The 23,200-nt window shown below is 43.1% G+C and overlaps 1 protein-coding gene across 1 annotated transcript in view; it reads right to left on the reverse strand.

Annotated features, from left to right (window-relative positions):
- Positions 1-384: 384 nt before the first annotated feature.
- The window catches only part of Stox2 (storkhead box 2), a 115,437-nt gene continuing 92,621 nt past the window's right edge, over positions 385-23,200 (reverse strand). The window contains 4 exon segments of the mRNA XM_037211732.1: positions 385-6,865; positions 11,956-12,625; positions 12,628-14,223; positions 22,252-22,404. Coding sequence (XP_037067627.1) covers positions 6,670-6,865; positions 11,956-12,625; positions 12,628-14,223; positions 22,252-22,404 — 2,615 coding nt within the window. The 3' untranslated portion in view covers positions 385-6,669.

Consider the following 23,200-nt stretch of genomic DNA (forward strand, 5'->3'; position numbering starts at 1 on the left):
ACGCGGGCATCCCTAACTTCTAACTACATGGGCAAACCTCCAGTATTTACCTGCGAGACATTTAACTTGTGTTACAAGTTAGAAATGAGTGGTTTAAAAAGAGAAATCCCCCATATAACCATGTTACTTTATAACTTCACAGAAAATGGAACCACACACAGCTCTAGCCATTGCTCTCTGTTAAACCCACCCCAAAATGTGATCTTCTCAAAATCCACAGGAAAAGAATTTCGATACAGGAACTCCATTTTTGTTTTTCAATTTAAAAACTGTAATAAAGAATGTGCAACAGAACTCTGTTACAAAATCACATTAATCAAAGAGAAAAACTGACCTCATCTAAAGGATTTTTCTCTCAAGTACCAAAAAAAAAAAAAAATCCACTTACACATATAACCAAATGTTATTTAATATCTTAAAAAGTAACACAATCCAAAATGGATATTTCACACAACACTACATAAACAACATGAACACAATATTACCATATGGAGGGACTTTCAAATATAGACTTACAAAAATCCCTGTCCTTTTTTTTCCTTTTAAGTTATTATACTAAGCATGACAAGGAATCATCATTTACAATATGGTACACGGACACGATAAAAACCATGTTACAAATGTGCTGTTAGAAATCAGTAACATTAGGGAAGACGTTTCATGAACTGCAGTTATTTCATATGAAATACTATACAATATAAACAGAACATCCATCTTGGATGACCTTTACAGCAACCAGAGACCAAGTCATTTAAAGGTTTTTTTTTTTTTTTTTTCAGTGCAAAAACATTTTATTCAAGGCAGTCTTGGCTGCAAAACTCCTTCCTAACATACAGTGATTCCCACTTGCACTTCTTAGTTCATTGACCCCTAATGTAATAGTCACAGTAAGTCACTCAGAGAAAGACACCTGCGGAATCGCGATCCCTCGAAACGTGGATGCCCAGATTGAATTCTTTTGCAGATAGTGGTACTGATGTCCCTGCTCTAAGCACTTTGAATCTGTAGCTGTTGATGCTTCCATGAAGGTGACCTTAGGGCAGTTTTACTCCTAACTGGCACACGTGCACAATACTGCACAGTATTCTGTCCTTCCAATGTGGAAACAGTGGTGGTGTAGGTATCTAGGTGGGGGAGGGCAAGGAGGCAGAGAGGGTGACCCTCAGAGGGGAGGAAGAGTGTTCTATGTGATGCATGTCCTGGAGCTGTGGAGGGCCGGGATTGGAGGAGAGCTCGGGTCTCAGATCTGATACCTCTTTTAGGCGAGAGCAAGAGAGTGGAGGTACCAAGATCAGCCTTGGGACAGGGAGGTAGGCGGCTGTCCGAGGTCCAGCCAAGCTCTAACCTGCCATTTAGGGCCTTTCTAGAGCCAGTGATGCCTCACTTGGACACACCCTTTTCCTGGTTCACAGGAGGGCGCGTTCACATGCGAAGCTAACAAGGAGCAAAGGCCTCTTACTGCCCGAATACAACCACAAGAAGGCTTAGCTCCCCTCGAGCTTTATCGAAGCTTAAATTCTGCAAGTCATCAACTGTGAAGTCAATGAACAGCAGTCAAGACACAGGAGTGTGTGTCAGAGAAAGCCATCGCGGGGGAGCCCTTCTGCGTTGCTGATGCAAGGCGAGGGAAGGGGGACAGACGCCAATCAGAGAGAAGCCAGTGCCTTTTACAAACACATGAGATTTAATAACGAAATGTCTCATGTGTATCATTTATGAAATGCATCCTAGAGAAAATTCCATGGGAAAATATCACTTGTATCATTAATACTATAACACCTTCTTAGAGAGATGCAGTGACAGCTGGTTTGTTTATATTTCTTGGCAAAGCTCAGCTAAGAGCAACCCCTTCCCTACTATATTTAACTAACCCGAAGAAAAACAATGCCTCCCATGGCGTTTGCATTCATTTTTCTTGTTTCTAGCTTCCCCATGCCTTGAACACGGACCCAGGAGTCCCTCGCTCACAGGACATTATTGGATGGCTTTGACAATGGGTGGGATGTTACTGGGTGGGTAAGGGAGATTCAGTCACTTCTGCTTGGGTCCACTGTGGTCTGACAGTGCTGGTTGGATCTGGGACTGGCCTGTGCGAATGGAGAAAGCAGGTATCAAAGACCTTCTGTCTCTTAATTTGAGAAACACTTGGAACTGAACCAGCTTCCCAGATCTTAGGAAGCAGGGCTTGATATACTGTAGCAAATGTTACTCAGTTGAGCACTGTGAAGAGTGTGTAGAAAGATTTTAAAGTAAAACAAAACAAAACAAAAAAACTGTTTCAGCACCTTCCACTGCCTGGAGCAGCCAATGTTCCTGATGATGGGGTTTACAAGAATCACAGAACACCAATAAGAAACTGTAAACAGGGGTGGATGTCTGGATTGGCCTTGAACAGCAATGGCCTTGGTATGGATTTGCTCATCTCCCACTTCATAACCAATACCAGCAATGTGTGCTGAGGTGTTGAGATTCCAAACAGCCGTAACTCTTTGAATGAAAATGGACAAGGTGTCAAGCTGAACTTGTTGTCTTTATTACCACACATCAGAAAAATAGCATTGTAGTGATTTCTCATGATGGCCTATCAAACAGATAGAAAATTGGTCACTGAGAGCTGCCACTGTGTTTCTGGGTGATCTTGAATCACTCCGTTTGTTTGCCCCTGTCAAGCATGGGCATTACACACAGGACCTGCTCTGGAACTGTACGATCTAATGTTTCGGAAGCACTTTGAGATCCCCGGTTGAGCTGCATAACATTACCCGTTGTTGGGTGTTAGTGTAAGCTCAGAATGCTACCCCTTCCAAATGGTAAGACAATCACTCTGGTTTTGTGAGAATTATGCCTTTCATTCAAGTTATAAACTTGATCTTCAAGTACACTTTGTGGTGACCAGTGGTAAATTCTGGATGGAACTTTACAAAGCTGTGTCAACCTAAAGAAGAATTATGTTTTCCTATGGACCACCGTTCTTGTCTTGTGGTGGCCACAATCGAACTTAAATGTGCATCTTAACAATATTGACTGAGTTTTGAAAAGGAGACATGTAAGAACAGTTGGTGTTCAAATCACTGCTCCTTTAGATTCCCTTTTGATTTATATTTCCTGAATTGGCTTCTTCAACACCAAAGACACAGGCATTTATTATCTCCTCCCAGCTCTTCTATTTGTCTTCCCTATTGAGTGCACATACAACCCCTTTCACATACTCATTAAGGTCTCCTGAGATGTGCACAATGTATCAAATGGTATACATGTTATTTAACAGACATCTCAGAATGCATGGCACAGCTCTTTTAATAAAAAGGAAGTTTGGCTCCATAGGGTAGCATATGGTAAAGGCAGGGAGGCCCAAAGTGCTTCCAGTTGGCAGTCCGAATTTCTCACATGTATTTTGTTACTGAAAAAAAAAAAAAAAAACCCTAGCAACCCAATCCAATTCTTATAGGAATTAATAATGTCCCAAATGTTTACCAAGTGGCTCTTTGCCAAAAAGGACCTTTCTTTCTTTTCTTTCTTTCTTTTTTTTTTTCTTGTAGCAGGAATGGAAGAGTGGGGAAGACAATAATTTTAAAGCGTTCATTCACTTGTAACAAATCAAATGAGCTTTCATGGGAGAGAAAGGAGAGAGAAAGAAGACAACAGGTTTACAATTGAAAGCCAAAGAATGTTATGAATGAAAAACTGGGGCAGGGAGAAAGTCATGAGTCCAATGGACAAGTCACCGACACACACGGAATGCCATGGCCTACTGCTGAAGCATGTTTTCAACATTGCTTTTCCGAAGAACACACTTGAACACACTGCTGCCATTTCATCAAATTCATGGAGGTAGTTATATGTAAAAATAAAAATTACCATAAAATAATACGCTGTATCCTAATAATACATAGATGTGTGCAAAATGCCGACAGATGTGTTGACCCTTTAGAGTTGAATGCCTTGCAGAGATTCAACCAGATTCAGTTTTGTAAACCTTTCCATTGAGAAACACTAAGACTAGACATGCAGTCACGTAACACAAAGCTGTGGTTCCAGTGGAGAAGAGTACTGGCAAAGTCTGGGTAGGGCCTCAAGGCTGTGGGCATCAGGAGTCTCATCATCTTGATGAGACCACCTTAGACACATTGGACTTGTCATACCTATCATGTGCTCCCCACCACCAATGTCACTCCGTTCAAGAATCCAGATTAGATTCAGACAAGAGTGTTTCTCCACAGACTATCTGTTTATGTGGTATATCATCCTTGAAGTCGATCATTCTGTGCTAATGGCTGCTGGTCTACGGGAGATTCTTTTGTTTGGTTCTTTCTTAATCATGTACCCCATAGTGATTAGGCAAATAGCGTACACATTTTATTTGAATAAGGTCTTCTGTAAACCTATTTCTTGTGAACTATCAAACATGCATGTTTCAAAGCTTCTCTTAAACATAATTATGTCCTTTCCTGCTCACACAGCACTAGGTTCCTTCAACGGCTATGTTCAAAGGGTCTATCAGAGACTAATGTATTGTTTTAATGGTCCTATTATTAATGAACTGAGTATGCCAAAAATTTGAGAGCAGGTTTTTAGAAAAAAAATTAGACAAACCAGATCCAGGAATCGTATGGATTACAGCTCCTCGAGCAAACAGACTATGTAGAATACCAGATATGAGGCTGCTCTTTCTGGACATAGTTAAGTAACGAGATAATATGTTTTTGAGTAACTGAGGCATGCCTGGGAGGAAATAATGTATAAGATTCAAACCCATTTGGCTTAAGTATTTCAATGATGTAGCAGCACACTGAGAACTGTGCTTAAGTGCCACTACAAGAAACACACAAAAGTCATTTACTATAGGAAAGTTGAGGAGCCCAGTTGGACCCAATGCAACTTCCAAAGAGGCGAAATGTGAGAACATACACATTTCCAGCCACATCCTATGACTGTGCTTCCTGAAATGCATTCCTAGTGATTAACCCTAACACAGAAAAAGAAAATCCCTCGCAAATTTATGCTCATCACTGAAATCTTGGGCGAAAATATTTTATATTGATTTTAAGTTATTTATGAATTCACTTATGATCCATGACTCCGAAAAGCATCTGACACTAAACTGAATATAACTTCATGTCAGACTGTATACTGGGATCAGAGGTAACCTTTGTGCAGATAGTTTTCCAGGGCCTACAGATGTAGGAATCCTATGGTGTACATCTTCGTCTGCATATTCTGCTTTTGAAATGTGTCTTTCCTGTCTGACTGAAGTGTGTTGGATAGTGGTCCCCCCTGCTGTGGAGCCTTTTGATACTGAACGTGACATTACAAACCAAAGTAGAGTGTGAAGAAATCATTTTAAAAGACGCTGAGTGAGTGACCACACAATCCACCTAAAACACGCCTCCCAAAATTGTTACAAAGTATCTGTAAACATTACTCTGGCATAGTTCATGTATGCATAATTGTCATTCTGATAAATTTTAGGGGAGTACAAATTAAGGATATACCATGCCAGCAGAATGAGGACACTCTGCTGTTTATTATATGGGCCCATGTACATTTCTAATCAAAAATTACTTTAAAGGTTTTCTCTATAGATATCTTCCCAGGAAATAAAAGGCCTGACCTTCAACTCTCCCTAAATTTGCTCTTTCCTACAACCACTAAAAATTATCTCCCACAGCCTAATTTAGGCATTCTATTTAAAACTACATAAAATAGATTTATGTCCCTTCCATTAGAAAGAATAACACCCTCAGGCCACATTCTTCATTTGTATCATAAAGAACATTTTGCTTCCAAACAAACTAATCACTGCATCTATTATAGTAAGAGAGCTCGACCTAAGTGTCACAGGGAGGGAGTATCTTTCTTCAATATCCGATTCATCCCTCCCCAAAGTCCACACAACCTTCTCCATCACTCAGTGCTGTGCCCCAGCGAGACCGGATTTCCCTTCCTTTGTCCACTTCAAAGGCCAATATTCCTGTTTGTGATTGTGGAAGGCTAAACAACTCAAGACAAGCATGGAGTGCACCGGAAAACAGAATCGTGAAAACAAACACTCTAAGGACTCCCATCGGAACCCCCTCTGACACACTCCCATAGGCTCCTGTAGGAGCGTCATGAAGACTCACAGTGGAAAATGACTGGTTTTGAAAGGGCTCACACACAAAAGGCTGGGGTCCCTTCTGCTCAGTTTGGCATTGACTTCTCTCACGATGGACACCCTTACCTTTACATTTTGTTGTGACTTGGCTTTTTTTTTGGGGGGGGAGCATTGTCAAGGATTCGTTCCCTGGCCCCATTCCCCCTAGGCTGGGAGCAACGCACATCTGTGGCATTTCAAAATGGAATTGGCAACTGCATGACATTGAAAAATGCATGTTCCACTTACAGTGTTTAGACTTGCCTATGTGTGCTCAGATATAGTTAGTGAAGCAGAAGTATACATATCTCCCCTACTGCTATTCGGTTGCTACAGAGCCGTAAATGTGAAAAGCAATACTCTGAAATAAAGATTTTTGTTTTTGTTTTTGCCCTAGCCTACTTTTAGCGGCACAGCTCAAGTGACCCCCAAGCTGTGCTGGAGATGTTTGTCTTTGCAGAGATGTAAACATCAGTCCCAATTGTCGTAAACGTTGCTGTATCGAACGAGACAGAAGGTCCGAGGCGGAAGGACAATCATACACTAGTAACAGAAGCTTGCAAGCAGTTGGAAGGTTTCTGTAATTTCTCAGCTTCGTTGGTCGGGGGATCCGTACTGGCACGGAAGTTGAAGGTTGGACCAGCTCCGCCGTGGGCCGGACTCAAAGCGGGATTCTGACGGCGGTTGCTTTCAACAATGCTGGATGTGTTGGAAGCCAGGCTCTCCCGAGTGCTAAAAGAGGAAAAAAGGTTGGTTTTGGTTTTGCTTTGCACATAAACAATTATATACTGAGCCCAGGAGGAAGAGCAAACGACGGAGCTAACGGATTTCCTCTGTTGGCTCACGAGGTTGTATCGTACGCATCTCCACGGATAATCTGCATGGGCTCTTCCAGCCCGGGCTCTGGGAAGCACATGAGACATGAACTGCAGCTCGCCCAGTCAAGGGTTTCTGACTACCAAATGTATGGCTTCCCCTACTCTTCCCTTTCCAGAAAATGGCTTCAAAGTGTAATGTGACAGGTGACCATCACACTGGCTTTAACAATGAGTACTCATACCTGTGTGATGGTTTCTCCAAAGGTCGAGAATTCACAGACATCATGGTTCTCGAATAAACTCCAGAACTGTACCGAAAGATTCCATTCTTTCTGTTGCTTTTGATTAGATGTTAATGGGGCGGTGGATGGACGTCAAACATGCCACTAGCTGACTTCGCCACACGAATGGGAATGAAATTATTTGTAAATACTTTGTACCTCTGTCTCTATTTGAACACTTCAGTTAAAACACAATATATGGTCAGATAAAGAAGACCGCCCCTCCCCCACTTATCTGTGAAGCTGCAATTCATTCCTGTCTCCCCTTGATGGAAATATTTTCATTTCTTAAGGATGAGGTGACTTTAAAACTTCATTACTTCTGTTTACGTTTTCCAAGTTGGAAAGACTTGAATCTATTTCACCGCTAAAGGAGATTTTTTAAAACATCCGTGTTTGAAAAGTGCAGGACAGCAGTAGAAATAAGATCCCTCAGCAGACTGAGAGGGAGGGAAAAGGCTCCCCATTCCAAATCCCCAAAGTGACTCTCAGAAATCAACCCACTTACACAGAGCAGAGAAACCAGAATCATTCTCAGAACACCTACCCCACTGGGTAGATTCAAAGTTCAGTTGGTCTCGATACCGAGCCTAAGCCAAACCTAGCTATCACGTCGACAACCACAGCCAAGACGCCATCTCCTCCCTTAGCAGCCAATTCCAACAGGGTACTTAACTCTGCTCCCTAAGCGACTAGAGTCTTCATGATCAGGAAGCCAAGAATTAAAGGTTCAAAAGGCAGTATATTCATTGACTATCAAACAAATAAACAAACAAGCAACAATAACAAAAACCCCAGTCCTCTTTCTGATTATAGAGGATTAATGCACTTAAAGGGGGTAAGCCAGGTTTTCCCACCAAGCTTCTGGTTAGACGGGCACATCTAAAGAACACTCCAAAATGCCACTAAGGATAGAAAACACCCAACTTACCTACTTACCTGCCTGACCCTCTTTCCCCAGAAAACCCATCAGTTTTCCAGAGTCGTCACTGAGGTGTGGGGTCATTGGAGGATGAAGGGCATAGAACATGATGAATCCCAAAGATTGTATGGCACATTCCATTCATTGCACTTCCAATCATAGCAGTAACTTTTAAAAAATGATGTGTGTGAGGGGGGGAGGCTATGTGTGCAAACGTCAGAGGACAATTTGTGGGAGAGTCATTTCTGGTCTTCCCTAGTATGATCCTGAGGATCAACCTGAGATGTCAGGGTTGGTGGTAAGTGTCTTATACACTGAGCTATCTGGCACAGGATAATAACTTTTAACAGCAGCTAACTTCCTCATGAATATGGTGGAGAGAATTGTGTTGTGATTTACCTACTTACAGAGTGACTGTGAAAAAGAAATAAACACTGATGTATCGGCACATTAAAGAGTTCGGACAGTGTTATTTCTGTTACACACCTATCGTAGACTCAGTTGAATAACTACTGTAGATCAGCTTGGGAATCTAACTATCGCCAATGACATTTTTCTATGGGAAAATGAATTGCAAGGCCCAAAGAACCTATTTTTAAAATAGCTGTTGAGGAATCAGCTTAACATTTATTGAGTGCCTGCTGTATTCCAGATAGTGTACTTGGAACTAGAAACATAAAGCACTCTAACATGACCCATTAGTTAAGAGATGTCTTTGGAATACACCTTTGGCCTCCTTTGAGCTATGTCTAATGCATTCATAGGGATAAATATGCACAGTATTCCAGTTTCTGCCAAGAATATATTTCATTCCGGTTGTAATCATGAGCAGAGTTTCTGACAGTCATACGGGGGATCAGGATATACTAATAACAGAGATGGCTTTTTAGGAGTGAAATACTTCTCATATTTAATTTTGAAAAGAAAGCAAATGGAACACAGCCTTTGAAATGAGCTACTTAGGCAGGAGTAGCGGTGCATACCTTTAATCCCAGCACTCAGGAGGGAGAGGCGGGAGGATCTCTGTGAGTTCGAGGCCAGCCTGGGCTACATAGTGAGTTCTAGGACAGTCAGAACTATGTAGAGAGACCATGTTTCAAAAAAAGTGGGCGGGGGAGAGAGAGAACTATTTAGGACTTCCTAGGTGGAGAGATTCACTAAGTGCTTCTGCTCTCCATTCTCTTTCCAGTACGTAGCTTTCCAGAGGAGCACAGGCCCAGGGCAGTACATAGTCTCTCTCAAAGTTGTGTACATGTTTGCTCCGCCAGTTTGGGGTCTTACATTGGAAACAGTGACCTTTTCACTTCAATACTTTTCAGTTTAAATATGACTTTTCACAGCACAGTTCAAGTTTCTATCCTTTGTGGGTTTTTTTTTTATTCTTTAGTTCCAACAAATGGGACTGAAAACATGGCTAAACAAGATGTCCAGGTAAGCACTAAAACCTTCAAATGTAGAGAAAAATCTTTTGTCTGGGCAGAATCATAATTGCTTAATGAACTGTTTTAAGGGAAGGTTCCCATAAACACCCTACTTAAAATTCGCACTCCTCATAGCAATGGAACATCGGCATGATAGTGTTAGTTCACTGGAATACCACTCAAGTTGAAAACTCTGGAAGTCCGATATTCTCTTTCGTTCTCTCTCCTGCACAGAATGGCAGCTTGGGGAACCTACTAAAGTATACAGAAAGCAAGTCTGTCACCACGCCTCTAACCAAAGGATCTTTATCAAACAGTAAAATTGGGAATTTTTGAATGGGTTTTCTGCCTGAAAATTTTGGGAGATCTATATGTTTCTGAAAGGGAGATTCAATCAAGTATAAATAGACAGACCTATGGCCGGTGGGAAAAGGCTCTCTCTCTTTAGAATGAACATTTGCTGCTGCATTGACAAGGCATTTAACTTTTAAGTATCTTATTTAAAAATGAAAATAAACTTCTAGAAGTAACTCTACTTATAAATTCTATGTTACACAGCCCAAGTTTCAAGGTAATATATTCTTTGGAGATAGTGGTTCAGCTATCTCATGGATACTTCTTTTTACCCCTACACAAACAAAAGTTTTCAGTATTACGCAGGACTTCGGGTTATAACCCACTCACTCCCAACATCTCCTTGACAACAGTCTTGGGAGCTTCACCATTTACTGCTGAAGTCCAGGTGCTGAGGGGGGCAATGGGAAGGGCTTGAAAGTATAATAAGAAAAGCATTAGGCAGAGGAGTCTACGTGATAAGAAATAATGAGCATAAAATACAAGCAAGGAAACCATCTTTTCTATAAGCAATGGCTTTGAACTTTTACCACAGACCTCCAGTTATCTGGTTCTTATTGCTAGGATTTCCAAGAGTATAGAAAAGGAAAAAGTATAGAACAGGAAAATAAATAGATAAGGACAGAGAAAACTAATTGGAAAATAAAACCTGATTTGTGAGGGAAAAATTTTAGCAAAATAGTTTCTTTAAAAAGACCAGGGCCACTGCTCTCTGGGGTTTCTTGAACATCCTTAACGCCCACAGAGAGATCCAGGTTCCTAGATTCCCATGCACTTTGTCAGAGTACCAACTCTGATAGATGTCTGTTAGACATTAGAACTTCCATTTATGTTTTAACTGGGGAAAAAAGGGTTACATAATCAAAACAGCTACAATAATAAGTCAAGAGCTGGTCCTTTAAGAAATAGTAAATGCCTAACTATGGAATAAAATTTGTTATAATCCCCAAGTCTGACTTTGGAATGATGCATCCCCAAGTTACCCAGAAATAGGGTGAAATGATTGCAATGGAATTAACTATAACTCTTAATACATAAATGAAGATCTGAAGTCCCTACGAGGGTACTTATTGTGATTGTAAATACTATGAGATCTTGGGAATCGGAGACAACAAGGAATGTACATCTCAGGATCATTTCTGCATCTTAGAATCACCAATCTGGAGTAGAATTTAGAAGCAAGATTTAGGTTCCAAGTTGCTGTTTAAGGAGAAGAAAGAGTTATGGAGAAAAACAGGAAGTGTGGAGTCCCTGGGTTTGTGCTTGTCACCCCTAAACAACCTTGGTGCGTTGGAGAGGACCATCAGGGTTTATACACTCTGAACTGTCAACACTGCTGAACTATCAAGGCTACAAAATGGCAATGTCCAAACAGACACCGTCAATTCGACAGCTGGGAAAATGAAAGTGTGGGCAACGGTTTTGCTCTCACAGAGTACAGGCGCCCCTAACTTTTGTGAAGGGAGCAAGCCTCCATGTCTCCATCCACACACAGGGGGAAGAGGAGGGACATCTGAGCCAGTAGAACAGACCACACACAGCATAGGATTTACAGTGGTATCAAGCTTTTAGATCCTTTGGAAAGACTGTAAAGCCCATTACTATATTCTCACTAGAGGGGCCATTATCCTGGTACCAATCACTGCCCGCCCCTTTCTTCCCACTGACCATATTCATTGTACTCAGAAAGTTACTTTTTTTTTTTTTTAAGGACTTAAAAAAATTCCTTTCTCCTGGTTGGCAATACAAATGAGAAGAAAACACTGGAAGTGTTGGTCTTAATCAGGCTAGACTGAGGCAAGGCTTAGGGAAGGAACCAACCCACCAGTCCAGATTGGTGATCTCTACAGCTGCAGAAACATTTTTTTTTTTCAATTCCTGAAAGAGAAGTTAGAAACAGCCTGTTAACAACACAAGTCACACAACTCACAGCCCTCATTCACAATCTGAGACTGAAGTCGGCTATCTGCATAAAGCCCCGGGCCCTGGCAGGTGTATGCGTATACTGAGGGACGTCTCTCCCTACCGTGGGGAGTTGAATCCACTGTCCACTGTGATGCTGCTGCTGTCCATACTGTCCAGGCGGGCTGAATGGGTGGCTCTCTGGTTGCTGCTGCTATCAGTTTCTTTTGGGGTGAGGAGGGTGAGGTTCTTCTCAAACTTCCTCTGCAAGTCCCTCTCCTTCTCTCTCTCAAGAAGCCACTGCATGGTGCCCACATCATCTCTGTTTTTCTCCTCCTCTGTGTTTTTGTTGGCCCCTTCCTCGGAGTCATCATCATCAGAGACATTGTAATAGTCAAAAGAGGCCTCCTGGTTCCCTCCAGTCTCCTGTTGGCGCTGGGACGTAGGCATGGCTTGGGCCACGGACGTCCCAAGGGAAGGTTCCAGTTTGTCGCATCGGCCTGGCAGTGTGTCGACAGGTGACTTCGGGTGAGATTTGAGGAGGGACAAGCTGGATTTGTGGTAGCTGTTTACAGACAAGGTGCTGTGCAGGGGTTTGAACAGTGTGTCCTTGCTAAATATCTCTTTCCTTTTGTCCAGGCTGCTGGGTTCTGCGCTGTGATGTTGGACCAGGCGGCCATTGGCCATCCCCTCTGCCACACCACCAGAGGTAGCAGGGCCCCCACCTGGCCCTTTTGGTGACTCCTCCTTGTGCCCAACAGGCTCCCTGGAAGAGTGAGGGGTTTGCCTCTCGATGGAGACAGCTTTTTTACCCCCTCCACCAGGGTCAACGTGTCATGGTCCTCTTTATTCTTCCCCAAAGGAGACGGTGCTGTGAGTACAGTCTCACTAGAGGTGTTGCACTGGAAATAGTCATCCACAGCTGTTTTTGCCGGGCAGGGGTTGAGTTCCCCGTAGGATGGCATACTCTCGGGGGGTTTGCCTGGCTCCAAAAGGCTACATGTACTGGAAGGCTCCTTGCTGCCACCAACTATTTCTGGAATGCACACCTCTTTATAGCTGGCAGGGGAAATGTGAGCCCTTTGATGACCAATAGTCGGCGCAGGCCTTAAAGTACTGTCGTCAATGTAGGATTGGCTGGGGGTCTGGTCATCTTGGCTGCATCCTTCGGCCAGGTCTTCCGGAGTCCCGAGAGAAGACGCGCCCAGAGGGCCTTTGGAGTTATCCATCGACCTGGATCTCTCCTTGGCCTTGTTGGATCTCTCGTTCCTGGACCTCCGGTCCTGGGTATGGCTGTGGCTTCGGTGCACTTTGGAGTGGGAGCTTCCCCTGGACGGTTCGGGAAAGGGCATCTCCGTTCTCCTTTTGGCCAGTTCGCCCGACACATCCCATTCTGGCGTCATGGGGAAATGGGACTCGATCACGTTTGTGTTGCTGTGCATGATGAAGTTGTCTCCTTTGTGTTCGATGATAAAGCAGCCCTCCCTGGGGGCCCTGGTTAGAGGGTCGCAGAATTCATACTCCCTCTCCCCTGGGATATCCAGATGTGAGCCATCGGAAGGATCTCCTTTCGACACTCGAGTCTTGCTGTGGGACCGAGACTTCCCGTGGGACTTGCGGTGAGTCCGGCTCTTTTTACTCCTTCCACTGTGGTGGGCCGAGGACCCGGCTTTGCTCCGGTGAGCCTTCTCTTCTTCAAGTTTCTTCATCAGTGCCGTGTGCCTCATGACGTTCTCCACTGTCAAGTCCGGGTTGATGCGCCGTATGATCTCCATCTCCACCTCCCGGGGGATGGTGGTCGGCGTGTCCTCGTCCCGGAGGGGCCACTCCTCGGGAGGAAACTGGGCAGAGAAATTGGCCAGCTGTTTGGTCTTGTCTTTCTTAAAGCTCAGCCGGAATAACTTGAGGCCGAATTTTTTGGACTGCTTCTCACCGTCTTTCGGTTTTGAGAGCGTTTCCGTCTTGTAAGAGAAATTGATAGTGCTTTTGCTTTTTTCAGTGGGCGGCACCTGGCAGAGCGGCGGCGGAGGGCAGTAGGGGTCCTTGCAGTCCTTGGCGGCTTTCCTCTGCAGAGTGGAGACATGCATGCTGTGCACGTCTTCTCGGCAGCAGTGGCAAGAGTCGCAGTGCTTTCTGGGTAATGTCCTTTCCCTGACACAGCCTGAGGCAGAGGGCGTTATGGTTCCGGGTTGTGGAGAGGTACACTGAGACCTGTCAGGTACCCTCTCATCCAAGTGGTACCACTTACTGTTAGTTCTTATGAGGGAAGGAGTGATGAAGTAAGTCTGTGGGGTCACAATGAAATAGCCATCTGGAGTCGGGTAGATTTTCCTCTCCCGGACCAGTGTGTTTAGGGTATGCCTTAGAATTTCTTGGCTTGGGGTTGGAACACCTAAGAGAGAAACAGAGATGCTTGTGAGACAAGACGGGACAGGCTGTTGCACCCCTGATTTTCAGAGTCCTATTAACATTGCCAGATTTGAAGTGTCACCCCATGGCATGCAAGCTGGCTTCAGAGGTGTTTGTTATGGGTAATATGAATCCTAGTTTTCTCCGATGACTCCTATGCAGGTTCCCACCTAGAGAGTGAAAAGATGTTAAAACAGGGCTAGGACTGGGCATGGAGGAGGGTGTTGGGACCTTGTTTGGGTTCCATGCCTTACACCACATCAGAAAAGTTGCTGCCAGAGAGAGATGGAAGTCACACAGAGTTAGACTGTTACTGCGACAGAGCCTTTCTTGAACACCGGGAAAGAGAGACTATTTGGTAAAGGACAGGAAGATGAAAAGTTTCCTATGGACTTAAATTTATATGACACAAATTCATGGAAAATAAGTTTTTCAATAAGATCACCAGAGAAGTGAGGTTAACACAGCTACCTCAATATCAGAGAATACTACACACATATGTGTGTGTGTATATAATTACTTTATTATACACTCAATTTTTTTTTTTTTTTTTTGGTTTTTCGAGACAGGGTTTCTCTGTGTAGCTTTGCGCCTTTTCCTGGAACTCACTTGGTAGCCCAGGCTGGCCTCGAACTCACAGAGATCCGCCTGGCTCTGCCTCCCGAGTGCTGGGATTAAAGGCGTGCGCCACCACCGCCCGGCAACACTCAATTTTTTAAAGACTGTTTATTTAAAGTTAATTTTTATACATTTTATAAAGGGGTAACTAGATTTGACTAGTCCTTTTTTAAACTTCTTTTTACGTTGAGGTTATAATATAATTACATCATCCTCCCTGTCCTTTCTGCCCCCCAAGCCCTTCTTGTATACCATGCTTTGCTCTTTTTCAAGTTCATGGCTTCTGTTTTCATTAATAGTTGTTATATGAATGTATGTAGATGCGTCTGCACACACTTCATATAAGCCACTCGGTTTGTATAATGTTACTCACACGTATGTTTTCAGGGCTGGCATTTGGTCTTGGGTAAACAGTTGGGTGTTCTTCCCTGGAAGACATAATCTCTCCCATTCTTGGCATTCCTTAGTGACCTGTAGCTGCACCCACAAAGTCTCACCCCTATGACTGCCTCAACATGAGTTGAACAAGGACAATGACGACGACAGACATTTCATGTCTTGGGGAGCCCCCATTTGTCAGTGCCAGGCACATCAAGGGTGGTGATGTTTACAGAATGGATCTGAGTGGTATCATTCAGAAACAGGACCGATCAAATCAATATAAATACTGTCAATACTCGACCCACAAAAATGGCATTTCCACATGTCACGGTCAAAGCAATACAATGTGGAGAATGAAAGCTTGGATTTCAAGGCCAGACTGTTGGATTGGAAGCCTCACTCTATCTTTGACGATGGAGTTATTGGTTGAATTGTTCATTCTTTGCCTACCTCATTCCCTACTGTAGATTAGATCTAGAATGTTCCCTAAAACTCATGTGTTAAAAGCTTGGCCCTTGGCTTATTGCTATTGGGAGTTGGTGGTACTTTTAGGAGGTGAAATTTAATGGGGGGTGGTCTTAGGTCAATGGAGCCCTTGAAAGGGGCTTCCTCTCTCTTTTGCTCCTGGGCTGAGATCTTACCACAGAAAGTAAACTCACCATAGACCTAAGAGTCATGGACCCATCTAACTACAGGCTGAAACCTTTACAACTATGAACCTAAATAAATATTTTCTTTTTACAAGTTTTAATTATAATAAGAAGTTAATGCCTCCTCACCAAATTCACACCTTAAAATGCTCACTCCCCTAGTTGTCCCCTCCCCTCCAACTGACCTTTGTTTGGAGCTAGGGTCTTTGCAGGAATAGCCAAGTTAAAATGGGGTCATTAGAGTGGGTCATAATCCATTAGGAGTAATGTCCTTCTGAAAAGAGGAAAATGACACAGAGAGAGGCATGGACAGAAGATAATGTGAAAAGACACAGGTCAAAGATGGCCATCCACAAGTCAAGGAGAGATGCTTGGGACAGGGTCTTCCCTCACAGCCTTCAGAAGGGAACAGACAGCCCTGCCGGCATATTGACTTAGGATTTCCGGTTTCCGGAACTGTACACTACTACACGTTTGCTGATATCCCTGGACTGTTGCCACACTCTCAGTCAATGGTATCATTATGGCAGCTGGCAACATAACCTCTGAGGCATCTAGTTTCATAGAGCTGATGGGAGTGTACACGACTTTGGTGCCTGCACAAGAGTGTGTGCCAGAGAGCAAGTACTCAACAAACACTAGCCATTGGAAGTCTCAACCTTGGGTTGGGAGCTACGGAAGCCCAGACTACCTTCAAGTGAACTAGAACAGCTGGGTGAGCCCAGAAGTCTGTGTGCCCTTGATCCTGCCAAACAATGAAAGTGGGGTCTAACACATTAGAGCTAGAGGTATTCTCAGGGTGGGGGCGGGGAGGAAGCTTGTGAGTAGCATACAGCATGCACATCTTTGGAGGACATGCTTAGCAAGGTGCTGAGGCTCCCACACAGCATATGACTAAATGCAGTTAATTTTTAAGTTGCATACTTTAATTTAATGCTCCACTTTTGATGAATGTACCCTGATTTTTTTTTAAACGAATGATTTGAAGACTGGTATGAGAAAGTTTGTTTTTAAATTCTGTGCTATTTGTACGAAATAGAAACTCGTTTTAATGGAATTCGTGATATTACTCCAAACCATGCAATTCTTGGGTGCCATCATCAAAGAAAAAATAGCTACACGTGAGATAAGCAACTTGAAAGAGTTTTTTTTATATCCTACTAAGAACCAGAGGCTACTGTCAAACAGCAGAAAATTCCATTCAGATTAAGACTCCCAAGATGAGCACACATGGCCACACTGTGCTCACAGATGACGAAGTTGTGAGCACAATGCTCAAATAACAAACCTACATATCTTATATGGTAAGTTCCATTTGTAAAACTCCACAGCTAGCAGGGAGTCATGGGTCATGCCTGTAACCTCAGAACTCATCAGGAGGATTGAGATGAGTTCGGGGCCAGCCTGGGCTACACAGTAGTTTCTGATCAGGCTGGACTATATAAAGAAACCCTTTCTAAAATGAAAAAAAAAAAAAAAACCTTATGATTGATTAATTTACCTTGACTGTTACTTAAGGAGGGTAAGTTATACTTCTTTTTATTTTCTCTTAAGTGTGTGTGTGTGTGTGTGTGTGTGTGTGTGTGTACACCAAATGTGTGTGGGTACCTGCACAGGGCTTGGATCCTCTGGGACTAGAGTACCAGGTGATTGTGAGCAGCCCAACTTGTGTGCTGAGGACCTAACTTGGGTCTTTGAGAAGAGCAATGAGCATGCTCAACCGCCAAGCCACCCCTCTGGCCCATGAATTGTATTAAGAGTAATCATTACTGCTGGTCTTGGAAAACTAATAGATTTATATAGAACCATGACCATAACACAATATATGCTAATTACCATTAAGAAAAATGTCTCTAGCTCTTCCCAAATGAAGGAACAAGAAAGAATCTGTGCTCTGCATACCTGAGATTCTCAGTTACACCAGACGAACAGCATTTACTTTGAAAACAGAAACCACAAGCATGTTCCCCTTGCCATCCAAACTATTTTCACACGTCTACCTTGGCTTTTCTGGTTCAACTAAAAGCTGTAAACATTGATATTTAGGCTACCATTAAGTCCTAATATAGTGACTGATATTTCTAACCATCTATCTAACCCCGAGGCTTACCAGACACTTGGAGGGTTAACCTGACAAAGTGATGATCACTTGCATACTTCACCATGTCCAGATTCTACACCACTAGGTTCATCGTGAATCAGGATTTGCCGAGAACAAAGCTAAGCTCCGTATTCTAATCAAGCCAAAACTCGACCTCTCCCTTTTCCATGCTGTTACATCTTCCAAAGCAAAGTCAGGAATTTAAAGATATATCATGACTACATGGTGCTTCTTGGAGCCACATTTTGCTTTAACCCTTCAAATCTGATTAATTCTCAGAATAGAGAGCACACATATGTGCGTTTTATGCTAAGCAGTTTGGATGGATTAAGGGCACTTTTATTTTGCGATAGGACCTGTGTACATTGTTCAGACTAGTCTGGAACTGGTGGGCTCAAGCAATCTTTATCCATTACCTTCATTAGTACCTGGGACTACAGGCACACGATTTTTGCCCAGCATTAGACTGAAAGGTTTAATGGGCTTCATTATATATATATATTTTTATTTATGAAGAACACTGAATGGGTAGTCAGATAGAGAACACAGATCTGCAGCTAATACAGAAGCCAGCTCCAACTCTACATGCAGCCCCACAGTCCTCTACGTCCCTGAAGTCTGAAGTGAGCTGGTCTTCCTTGCAGAAAGATCCACTCTAACATGGATTAACCCAGTGTAACTGAGCACTCATCCTGGATGAATGGGTGAGCAGTTCTTTGGAAGTATGAAAAACAAGCATTATTTTAAGATCTTTAAAAATATTCTTAGGCTGAGGGTGTGGTTCTGTGGTAAGAGACTTGTTTGGCATGCACAAGGCCCTGGATTCAGTCCCCAGCAGGGCCATGTCTTTCACACCACACACACACACACACACACACACACACACACACACACACGCATGCACACACACCACACACACCATACACAGCCCATACCATACACATACATACAGCCCATCACATTCAGAGTCCACAAAGCACACACACACAGTTCACCCACACAGCCCACACTACACACACACCCACACCACAGCCCACCACAGTCTACAAGACACATGCACACACCACAGCTCATCACACACACAGAGTCTACAAGATACACACATACACACACACACACAGTTCACACACACACATACACACACACACACACTGCTGCAGGCACACATGCACATGCAATTCTGTAATGGAAAATGGTACATAGAATTTGTTGAGCTGATTTTCAAAGTTCAACTTATATTAAAAAGATTCATGCTATCATTTGTTTCAGGGTACATTTTTACTAGAAGACTTTATCCTTTGGAATTTAGATGTTCAAAATCATAAGAGGTCACATCTGAAATTATCCTTTTTATTTATAAAACACACATCAAATATAAGAATTCAAATATTTTAATAATACTTTGTTAGACTTCAAAATCTCTTTTTCAAATAGTAAAGTACAAAAGGAAGTGAGTAGTCTTACCTTTAGATGGAAGAAGGTATTAAAACACCTTCTGGTACCGTCATTGAAAATGGACTTTTCAAGGAGAAGTGAAACAATTTTAAATTCTCAATGACGTTTTGTTATGATATAGCTGATGGAAAGCAACAAATAAAAAGAGGAGGAGAAAGGAAAGAAGGAAGGGAAGGAAATCTCCTTTTTATGAAATACTAGTTAAACATTTGCAGCTATTGAGTCAGGCATAATGGTGTGCATCTGTAGAGGCAGGATGGTCCAAGAAAGTTCACGGCCAGGGTGGTCTACACAGTAAGACTGTGTCTCAAAAAAACAAAAGCTGTTACTAAAGAAGAATTTAAATAATTATTTTCATACCCTGAACCAGGAGCTGCCCATGTTTTTCTGTGAAGAACCAGTTAGTAAATACTGTAGGCTCTGTGAGTCATGTGACCTACATGGCAACTCCTCCACTCTGCCACGAAGTCCAAGGAGCCAACGCTAATACAGAGACGTCAGGAACGGCTGTGCTCCAATAAAACTTTATTCACAAAGACAGGTGCTCCTAGGCCTGTAGGGCATGCCTTGTAAAGCCCCACCCTTGTGGAAAGTCTGCACAGTGGTTTTGCAGATTTCTGGGTCTGACCAATTGTCATCAGCACCACACAGATGGAAAAGCTTCCTTAGTGCCTCTTTTCCATAGAAGCTGGCGAAAGTGTCAGCAATTCATTCTTCTACAAGATCTTGTAACTTCTTGCTCAGCAGCGATTAGCATTTTACGATTGCATACCAGCTCTGCATTCTTTCTTATTTCATCGTTATGGGAGGCACGGAACCACTCCTGAGAAAGTCACGTGGCTTCTCGTGGATAACTGACAATACGAAGACTTTAAAAGCAGCTGGACTGATGGATGTCTGAAGCAGTGGCCTAGGTATACTTCGGGGGAAAAGGGCTGTCCTATACCGGAGGGTGGTGTTTGCCTAGATCATTGCCCCCTCTTACCTGGGGATTTGTGTCTCTTGCTACCAGTGGGACAGTGTGCCTGGCAGCTAGAAAGGGGGACCAAACAGTGAGGAATGCTCGGGGACAATAAATGTTATTACATTTAGGATAATTTATAGGATGCAAGTGTAGGTTGATTCTGGTCTTTGAATAGCATATAGAATATAAAAACACTGAAATTGAAAAAGGAGAGGGATAGCATGGTGGCGCACGCCTTTAATCCCAGCACTCGGAAGGCAGAGGCAGGTGGATCTCTGTGAGTTCGAGGCCAGCCTGGTCCATATGAGTTCCAGGACAGCCAGGTCTACACAGAAAAAAAACCCTTTAGTCTTGAAAAACTAAAAACAAAAAGAACCATAACCCAACAGGAAATGTAAGAAAGAAAGAAAAAAAAAGAAAAGAAAAGAAAAAGGGGGGTGGAAGGAGGGCAAAGCACGGGGAAGGAAATGCATAGTTTCTTTGAGACCAAAGGAAACGTATGGAGACAGAGGATGGTAGGTCATGTTAATAATCTTCATAGAGTTGGTTCTTCTATCCTTTCCGTGTGTGTGTGTGTGTGTGTGTGTGTGTGTGTGTGTGTGTGTGTGTGTATGAGAGATGCGTGCACACGTGAGCATTCACACACACTTTCTACCTTGGTCTCAGGCCCAGTCAAGACTGCTTCATCAACACACTATTAGGGCATAAGATATGACCAAAGGGTCAAGGATTTTTTTTTCCCCAAAGACATGCAGTCTAGGCAGAGCAGGGCCACCTTTCTAAGGCCCAGCCTACTCCTGGGGCACCCTCAGACACAGGACCTACGTAAATGCTTATTGTTGCATATCTCTGTCTGTCTGGTTGCTTATCACCCAGTATTTTTGCAGCAAAAGCTGATTCCGCCAACAGCTTAGATGACTAAAGTCTCTTTGAAAGCTGAATGAACATCAAGTGATCACGTGTTTATTTTTAATGCGATTTCTATTGCAGCCTAGAAAGGGGCACAGTATTCACCAAGCAGCAAAACCGGCAGCCCAGTAAGGTGCACACCGCCCATCTATTCATACATGTTAAAATGAGCACGCATAGAACCCTGCCTGTACCTAAGGAAATTTAGAGATTTCATGGCAAATGGGATTTTGAAATTCTCTTGTAACATTAGACTTGGCCTCCCTGGCAAGGGGCACCACACCAGATGGGAATAATGAGGTACCTCCCTTGTAATGGAGCATGCATGTGTAGTATATACCACTCCAAACAACTCGGTCCACTGGAACCATCAACAACCGTCCACACTGCAGCCATACCTACTGTCTTCATTTTGTAATATTTAAGGAAAAAAAATATTTTTTTCTTTTTAAAAATGAAATCTCAATTCATGAAGGAACATTTTATTAAGGCTCATCAGATCATACTGAAAACATGCAGGGCATATTCATTTTAGACATCATTTCTGTAGGTGAACTCTTGGGACTAAATGTTCCAGATGTTTCTGATGAACCCCAGGTTTATATAGTTAAGGAAGACTGAACTGCAATGGATGAGCAGCATCTTGGTCATTTTTGCCAATTTCTTATGATGTTGGCTCAATTTTTTTTTTCCTCCTAAGCGCCAAGTTAAAAAGTATGATATCAAAAATAAAAGTAATTAAGAATAAATAAAAAGTACTGTGCCTAAAGGAGTGACATTGTTATTGCTATTATTTTAAGTCATAGAAGGAAAGGTCTGGTCAGTTTGAGTGAAGATTTTTTTTTGCCTTCGTGCTCCTTTAAAGCCCTGGAGCCCACACCCCACATCCACATCCCATAGCCCTTTGGAAAGAGCGCCATTCTTCCTCGTTACCTGGGAAACATGTCGTCAGGTGTTCCATCAACGCTTCTTGGGTGACAGGCTTTCTTGCAGAGTTCATCGCCGAGATGGCCAAGCAAAGGATTTCCCCGAGTGGAATAAACTGAGATTGACTGATGGGGGACATACTGATTGGTGACACATCACCTGTGGGGAGACAATTGTCAAGTGAGCGGTTTATTAAGACACCCCACCATGCGTCTCTCTCTCTCTCTCTCTCTCTCTCTCTCTCTCTCCTCTCTCTCTCTTTCTCTCTCCTCTCTCTCTCTCTCTCTCTCACACAACACACACACACACAACACACACACACACACACACACACACACATGCCTTCACCAGGCACGCCCCCTCAGGACCATCCTCTCTTCCTCGCATTATGAAGTCAATCCGCTTTGAACACTGAAACTTGTTGAGATCACAGAGGATTCCACTTGGGGGTGGAGGGGGAGACTTCCACGCACAGTGGAAGCTCCGATAATCTCAACAAGCAAAATTCTCCTTAAAAACCTGAGATCTCATTTGAAGAGTGAGAGGACTAATGTCTTGTAACAAATGAGGCTTTGAAAAAAGTCATTTCTGCTTTTATTAGCATGGAGATGATTTATGGAAACAAACACTGTTCACACTTCAAAAAAAAATGCATTTGTGGTGAGTAATGGTGATTCATTCGTTCATTCAAATGTTGAGGGTCTTTATGTGGTGGGCATCTGCCAGAGGAATTGGGGGTCATGCAGAAAGAGAGGCATCCCTTCCACAACTGACTTTGCCTCTGAGCAGCTTTATTTAAGTGGAGGAGACAGACACAGAGGTCAAGGTCACGGTGTTACGTGGCGAGTGCACAGCAGATGACGGAACAGTAGGCTTAGAGGAGGATACAGGACAGCAGTAGATATACCTGACAGTGGTATATAGTGGTATATAACATAGTATATAACATAGAATG

The sequence above is a fragment of the Peromyscus leucopus genome, chromosome 17 (genome assembly GCF_004664715.2).
Source record: "Peromyscus leucopus breed LL Stock chromosome 17, UCI_PerLeu_2.1, whole genome shotgun sequence".
Lineage (NCBI taxonomy): Eukaryota > Metazoa > Chordata > Mammalia > Rodentia > Cricetidae > Peromyscus > Peromyscus leucopus.